Genomic DNA, 8,338 nt, shown 5'->3' with positions numbered 1-8,338 from the left:
ATTAAAACTTAAAAGAACTCAAGAAATAAAAATAAAAAAAATCTTACAAAAATAGAATTGCAAACTTACAATCTATAAAAAGTTGTGGATGGATGGAGAAAAGTGAAAACAATAACACCCAAATGAGGCTTAGCCGCTGAACGGAATGCTAAGACGGGCGGGGGACGGCAACGACAAGAAGTGATTTGGATTCGGAATGGGGTAATGAAAATTTTGAAAAAGTTGAAACTTGGAGGAAGAAGGGTTTGGAAATAGTTGAAGAGAAAGAGAACACTTTTAAGTCGAAGGAGTAATGTAATTAATTTAATTTAAGTCAATAACAATTATAAAAAAATAAAAATAATGTGCCAGCTGTTTTTCCTTAAAAAAAAGGGCTTGGGGCCGTTTTTTTTTTTTACTTAAAAACGTCAGCAGCAATTTTTCAAAAAAATAGGTTCAAATGAGATTCGAACCCGCAACCTCAACCTTCTAAAGTTGCCCTCCTACCATGGCACCACAAGCCAATTTTGTTCTGTGGGTGACACACTTTATATTTATATAAACATTATGTATATATATACCTATGTATATATAGAGTTTCCGTCGAAATTCGTGGGTGGCGTGGCACCCCCAAGGCCCTTCATAGATCCGCCACTGTTTATAAACAATGTGAGTTTCACTTCTTACTTCTAATTACAATTTCTTGAGTAATTTTGAGAGCGACATTCTAATAGTTCTTTCTGCAATTTCAACAGATGATTAGTTTCAAGAAGCCAATTGGAAGTGTCACAATTTCTGGCCACAAGTTCCTAGGATGCCCAATGCCTTGTGGTGTCCAAATAACAAGAAAAAGCTACATCAATAATCTCTCAACAAATGTGGAGTACATTGCTTCTGTGGATGCCACTATTTCTGGTAGCCGTAACGGTTTAACTCCAATTTTCTTGTGGTATAGCTTGAGCGCAAAAGGTCAAATTGGCCTGCAAAAGGATGTTAAAAGATGTCTCGACAATGCTAAATATTTGAAAGATCGTCTTCAAAAAGAAGGGATAAGTGTCATGCTGAATGAGCTTAGCATCATAGTTGTACTTGAAAGGCCTCGTGACCATGAATTTGTCCGACGTTGGCAACTTTCATGCGTCAAAGATATGGCACATGTTATTGTTATGCCAAGCATCACACGAGAAATGCTTGACAATTTCATCAGTGAATTAGATGCTCCATCCGTGTTACATATTTGCTTTAACTTAATTTTTGCTTGACATATTGGAGAGGATATTGGTGCTCAAAATTGTGCATGCTCTTACCATAAGATTGACTACATTAGTCCTTAGCAGATAAATAAGACAATATAATCCAGTAATTTAATTTGTTGCTGTTCATATGTCTTCCAAAGAGATGACATTTTGTAACTCTTATTACTACATTCTTTTATTTACAACATTGAAAGTCAGTTGTATACATGATATATTGTACTTCTGGATGATATATATAACTGAAATATTTTTTAATTAAAAATTCTTTACACTCTTTTATGATCTTTGTGTATTATTAACTTACTGTTAATTTGTGATTAAAATAAGATTATGAAGATGTGCTTGCATACACATACTTAGAATATAATAAGAAAAAATACGTACAAATTTGTTCTGCTGTCTATATATTGACTATGGTCCTTGCATATTTAAATTAAATTTTTTTTTGTTATCATAATATATGACTAGTGAGTGGATCAAACACGGATAATTTCAGAAAAGTCACATAACAACATGCAACTTGGCTAGTATATATATATATATATATATATATATATATATATAAATATCTCATTTAAACATTGCAAATTAGAACTTTATGAAATAGCAGTAAAGTGTTTGAGCCTCTTCTCCATTTCACCATAGTATTAATAACCTTTCAAAGGCTCAATGGGTTGAATTCCAATGGGATTGATACAACCATTAGAGTCTCTAATTAGTTAATACTACCACTATGAATAAGAAAAATTATATGTAACAATATCCCTTTATTGATTTTTGCAGATTCACAAGAAGCTAATACTTTGATTTGGCTCTCACCAGGTGTAAGTACACAAATCTATTGAATTTACTTCAAGGATTAGCTTAATTATACTCTGCATAACCAGAAAAGGTCTTAAATTTTGAGGCTACTGTTATTTGTCTCCTTATGTATGGTGTGTCTTGCTTATCTAGATTGTGTAGCTTTCTTCCCTCGCTAGGTATATCCCGGAAATGATAAATTTGAAAATCACCTGCAAATTAAAAGAGAAAACTAGATTAGTAATAAAATCAGCAAGAGTATTTCCTTCCCGAAAGGAATGCTTTATTCTTGGCTACACTCCATGGTATACATCCCATTCACCCTCTAAGATATGAACCATTGTTAAAAGAGTCTGTCTCAAGAATAACATGTTCACTACAATAAATTAGACTCTTCCTTATAGCTATAGCTTCTGCTACCATATTTGTTGTGTCTGGGAGTTTGAAACCTTTAGCAACTATCAAATTACCATCATGATCCCTAATACATAATGCCGCCGAACTAGGTCCAGGATTACCTTTAGATGCTCCATCCGTGTTACATATTTGCTTTAACTTAATTTTTGCTTGACATATTTGTACCTCCTGCGTAAAAAATAAATTAACTTGATTTAATTCTAAAATATCCCTTTTTATCAAAGTATATGTCAATTTCCCCATCCAAACTTTTGCTATTCCCAAAGAGAGATGCCATTGTAATTCTTTTCTTCCCTCATATGAATTCTTCCTTGTAAATTTATCGTCTCTCCTGCAATTACTCAATTTTTCAGTACAAATAGATATAAAATTGAATTCGTATTGAAGCAAGCCCTCCTGAAGTTCTCATCTTTGTGACTTGAGGTACTATTTTTAGTTTGTTTTTTTTTTTGGCATTTTACCATATGGGCCTTTTGTTGGATTTAGATTTTCTTGAAAAGAGATGCTGACTTTTACACAAGTTGTGTATGCTTTCAATTTTACCAATGAGAAACGGCAGAAAATAGACCTGAAATGGCAATTGTTTGAAGGAGAGCGAAACTCATTCTGCATATTTATTTATCGAATTGATATAAATGTTTTCTTCTCCGGTAAGATTATTTTTGAGCCATTTTGAGATTTTAGGAAATGGGTTTAAAGGGAATTTCAAGATTCAGTAGGACTTTCGTAAACTTAAGTCGCACTACTTTAATTGATGTTTTCTGGGTGTAACTCAAAGTAAAAAGAGAACAAACCCAAATTACCTTTTTCTGACTCTACTTGTGGAATTTCACTGGATTTATTGTTATTGTTGGCTTTTGTATGTGAAAGAACTACGGGATGGTGCCAAAGCCAGTGTTTGATGTCTTACATCACATGTTTATTGTTATTTCAGTTTGATGTTAAGTGGCATATGCCAATGATCCTGGTCAGCTAATTAATTTTTTGTCATGTGCATGCAGAGTGAAAAAGAGAGAATAAAGCTAGACACCGAAACAAAGGTGAATTGGATGACCACTTCTTATAAACTACTCATGTTCTTTAGTTCTTTTCTTCCAACCTTACATTCTTTTCATCTTATTGATGCATGATTCCATCAGGCAAATTATGTCATTTAATCTCTCTTTCTTGGGTGTGCAATTGATGTAACATATTTAATTTGTTGGTAATCGACATACCAAACTTCAATTTATACTTTGGAGTTAATCTAGCATTGATCGAATGATGTTTTTTGTTCCTGTTTATATGAACTGAAACAATTAACCTGCAATGTTGGGTCGTGCTCAGCACGGGCGTTCTTATATATTCTACTCCCTCCGTCCTATTTTATGTGAGGTAGATTGACTCAGCATAGAGTTTAAGAAAGTAAGGAATTTTTTTAAAACTTGTGGTCCAAAATGAATGATAACAATTTGTGTGGTTATAAATCATTTCATTAAAGGTAAAATAGACATTTTATAGTTAAATTGTTATTTAATATAGAAATATTCATTCTTTTGAAACTAACTAAAAAAAAGTAAATCATATAAATTGAGACAGAGGGAGTAGGATTTTTACAATGAGAGTTTGGTGGGGTCAAAAATCCACTTCGACGTCATTTAATTGCCCTTGGCATTTCAAATGGATTGTTATTTTTTTTTTGTTTTTAAAAATAAATTGTCTTAGAAATCGAACTTATGTTCAGTAGGGGTAAATTATTTAAAGAAAATGGAATATAACTTATGAAATTTTATGGTGCAGAAATATGAATTTATTCATCTTTAAATAAATATTTATCTCTAAGAATAAAAATTTTAAAAAAATAGGACAAAGTGCAAATAACCCCCTACAACCACAATCCAAATCAAAAATACAAATTTCGATTTTGCTTAAACTATGCCGAAGTTGCGATAGAAAAAAAAAGTATTCATCACTTATCCCTTTAGCCGACCTAGGGTTTTCTCTTGTGGCTCCTACGTAGGCAGCAGCTGCGAAGCTATACAGCCACTGGACGACCTCCTTTCGAGGCTGTCCAGCCCGCCCCACCACCCAAAATCATCACATACGCCATCATTTTCAATTCCAATACTATAAATCCTAAACAATCTGTCCTAATTAACTCAAAAACAATCGTAAAATCAATTGAAATAATTCATGGAGAACCTACTATCACATTTTCAATGGAGGAACGGCAAAACTTTATGATCGAAGAGGGATTACATCAAGCAGTGGTGTTTAAATTATCCCATGGTGCGCCAAATTTGAAGGTATTAAGGTCAATTTTACTGGAACATCTTGGTACCAAGGGCAATTGTTTAATTGGCTTACTTGCTCCAAGAAAAATTTTGTTGATGTTTGATCAATATGAAGATTATGTACTAGCTTTTTCTCGCTCAGTTAATTATCTTCTCTACAATGGAGAGGAGCACCAATGTAGTCATTAGACAACTAAAATATTATTGTTAATACATTCTAATAAACAAAGTGTGAAAGTAATGCAAACCATCAATTAATTAGAAGAAAAATAGTCGAGAAAAACCTAAAAGCTGCACGGAAAACCTAAAACTTTGCCATTGGAAAGTCATGGCCATGATGGCCGTTGGACAGCCTCCACCTATGGAGATTGGACCAACCATCAGTACAAAAGTAATAGACAAACCAACATATGCCAGCACTATCAAACCAACACACCTTTCTTGCAAACCAGTACCTCTAAAACAAATTTCCTACTTGCATGGGGAGCCTCGTATTGTCTGGGAAGAAGATGAAGTAAATCAAATGATAATCAATGAAGATCTCCAGTATGCAGTTATAGGAAAATTCTCCTATGGATGGCCGGAGATACATGAACTAAGGAGATTGATTCCGAAACAGTGTGACCTGAAAGGAGAGGTTAATATTGGGTTGTTAAGCAACATATATATCCTAATTAGAGCCACACTATTAGAAGATTAGTAAATCTGTTATCCAAGCCTCAATTCTGCATCACGCACAAACATTGTTCCTATCCAATGTGAACCTTAAAGTGGAATCTGCTCTTTGATCCAATGGAAGAGACGTCTATAGCAATTGCATGGATATCGTTTCCATCATCACCACCAAATTTCTTTGGGAAGGAGGCTGTTTTTTCACTTGCAGTAACAGTGGGAAAGCCTCTACAGGTGGACTTAGCAACACAAAATAAGACTAGGCCTAGTTGTGCGAGAGTGAATGTGGAGGTAGATCTTCTGGGGAATTTTCCTAAAATAATCAACATCGGAAATGAAGACCAAAACTGGAGAGATAAGAGAGGAGTGGATTACTATTAGGTATGATTATGTACCCAAATATTGTAAATCCTACAAGTTACAAAGGCACAATGAGCAGGAATATTTTGTACTTCATCCAGAACTATACTAACAAGAAGAGGGGGCGAAACAGGAGAACAATATGAAAGAAATGGAGAAGGGAATTCAGAGATTGGATTTGGTGACACAGAAGGAACAAGAGGTGAAAGAAAGGATACACACAAACCACGGAAAACTAAGTGACAACAATGACTTCCAAGAACAAAGGGGGAAAAATGTTATGGTAGGGGAAGACAGATGCCAAAAGAAGGAGCAAAATATTGGTATCCTAGACCTCAACAAACTAGAATTAGTGAGGTCACTACTACAAACAAGTTTGGAGCATTAGAAGGTGAGAACAAGGAAGAACCACATAAAGAAAGTGACTTTGGTAGAAAAGAAGAAAAGAAGGGGAACCAGGTAGAGGAACAGGTACATGGAACAACACAATATGAGGAAAGGAGCAATAAAAAAGAGGTGAACAATACACAAAACACTTCTATTGAGAAAGATGATGCTCAAAGTGCAATCAAAGATATGCTCAATTTATCAGATGAATTAGAGCAGTCGGTGAAAAAGATGAATGACAAAGAAAAAGAGGCAGATGGGGAAAACGAGAAGGAAATAGAAAAAAAAGCTGACACAAGAGAGCATCCAGATGTTGGCGATAGTCAGATAAGAGAGACATGCAATTCACAAACCCATCATGTAACAATACCACCTCCAAAGATAGATAAACTCTCTGAGCAGGAAAGAAAAGAAATACAGGAAAGAGAGAAAGATGAGAACATGGAAATAAACATTGATAACATAGGTTGAGAATGTGATCTTTCACCTAGGCAGATCAGTCATTTAAAAGGGAAAAGTAAAAAAGGGGGGGAAAACAGCTCATACCCATTCACAAATAAATACAAGGAGTAAAAAGGGGTCAATCTCAACCAATATTTAATGATTAGCAAAGCTTTATTCTGGAACATTAGGTCTGTCAGAACTCAAAAGGCTTTTGACAGACTTATTGATTTGCATAACAAACATCATTACTCATATATTGCTCTTTTAGAGCCATTTCAAAGTCCTTCAGAGTTAGAAACGTACAGAAGAAAATTGGGCATGCCAAATGCAAAGGTGAATTGTGCGGCCAAAATATGAATTTTTTGGGAGGAAGATTGGGAAGAATAGAATGTCATAGACTCTATGCAACAAATCACAATCAGATTCAAAAGAAGAGGCTCAAATGATTATTTCAGAATCACAGCAGTTTATGCTAGATGTTTTGCATTGGAGAGATTGGAATTATGGGAGGAATTGAAAGAGATAGCAGGAAACTCTACCATACCATGGCTGGTTGGAGGAGATTTTAACACTATTATGGATGAAGCTGAGATATTGGGTGGCCTACCTGTCACACAGATGGAAATAGCAAATTTTGTTCAATGTGCAAATGCATGTGCATTAAATGAAATCAAGTTCAAGGGTAGTTCATACACATGGTGGAATGACATAATTGAAGGAAAGAGAGTATTTTCAAAAAACTTGATAGAGTATTTGGCAATAATGAATTGATGAGCTTAATACATAACAGTGAGGTACATCATCTGATTAGGCAAGGGTCTGATCATGCCCCCTTACATGTGATTGATAACTCTTTACAAGAGCCAGTAATAAAACCTTTTAGGTTTTTAAACTTTTAGACCAAATATAGTGAATTTAAGAAGGTTGTGAAAGATAACTGGAATGGGGAAGAGATTAATGGGAATCCGTTCACAGTGATTCATTGTAAGATGAAGAGAATCAAGTCTGCCTTAGCACAATGGAGTAGAAGTACCTTTGGAGATATTTTTCGGAGAATTGCCACTTTAGAAGACACCATTAAAGCTATGGAAATACAGATGGAGATTACACCAACAACAACCAACAGAGCTTTACTTTATAAGGCAAAAGCTGAGTTAAAAAAATATAGACATATAGAGGAGGAATTTTAGAGGCAAAAGGTAGGTATGAAGTGGTTTAAAGAATGAGATAAAAATACCAAGTTCTTTCATGCTTTTGTAAAATGGAAGAGGAGAAAGTTACAAGTTATGGACATTCTTACTAACTAGGGTGACAAAATCTCTACTACTCAAAATATAGGGGAAGAAGCTGTAAATTTCTTTAGGGAGTAGTTCAAGGAGAATCAAGAGACCACCAACTATGATATACTGAAATACATCCCTACTTTACTAAATGAGGAACAAAATGCTGATATGGGAAGAATTCCTACAGAAGATAAGGTTAGAGTGGTGGTTTTTAATCTAAGTGGAGAGAGTGCTAGTGGGTCAGATGGTTTTTCAGGTATATTACACATACCAATTTGGTGCTCATACCAAAAAAAGAGGGGGTAGAATCTTATAGGGACCTTAGGCCAATAAGCCTAAGCAATTTTGCCAACAAAATAATTTCAAGAATCATCCATGAAAGAATAGTGACAGTGCTCCCGGAAATTATTTCAGCAAATCAATCAGGTTTTGTCAAAGGAAGAAGCATAACAGAGAATGTGTTGTA

General features: G+C 34.6%; 2 protein-coding genes across 2 annotated transcripts; both read left to right on the top strand.

Moving 5' to 3' along the window:
- The first annotated feature begins 715 nt into the window (after nucleotides 1–715).
- Nucleotides 716–1,241, top strand: LOC125843167 (serine decarboxylase 1-like). The gene has a single exon (XM_049522387.1). It carries the CDS (start codon nucleotides 735–737, stop codon nucleotides 1,239–1,241), a length of 507 nt encoding a protein of 168 aa, XP_049378344.1. The 5' UTR covers nucleotides 716–734.
- A 4,814-nt stretch (nucleotides 1,242–6,055) lies between these two features.
- LOC125843166 (uncharacterized) lies at nucleotides 6,056–6,616 on the top strand. The gene has a single exon (XM_049522386.1). The coding sequence runs from the start codon at nucleotides 6,056–6,058 to the stop codon at nucleotides 6,614–6,616; it is 561 nt and encodes a 186-aa protein (XP_049378343.1).
- Nucleotides 6,617–8,338: the final 1,722 nt, after the last annotated feature.

This window comes from Solanum stenotomum, chromosome 10 (genome assembly GCF_019186545.1).
Source record: "Solanum stenotomum isolate F172 chromosome 10, ASM1918654v1, whole genome shotgun sequence".
NCBI classification, from domain to species: Eukaryota; Viridiplantae; Streptophyta; class Magnoliopsida; order Solanales; family Solanaceae; genus Solanum; species Solanum stenotomum.
This window is presented reverse-complemented; position numbering and strand designations above follow the sequence as displayed.

Bases quoted from the DNA above. Each gene is read 5' to 3' on its own strand.
- LOC125843167 (XM_049522387.1), top strand. From the start codon at position 735: ATGATTAGTTTCAAGAAGCCAATTGGAAGTGTCACAATTTCTGGCCAC.
- LOC125843166 (XM_049522386.1), top strand. From the start codon at position 6,056: ATGCCAAAAGAAGGAGCAAAATATTGGTATCCTAGACCTCAACAAACT.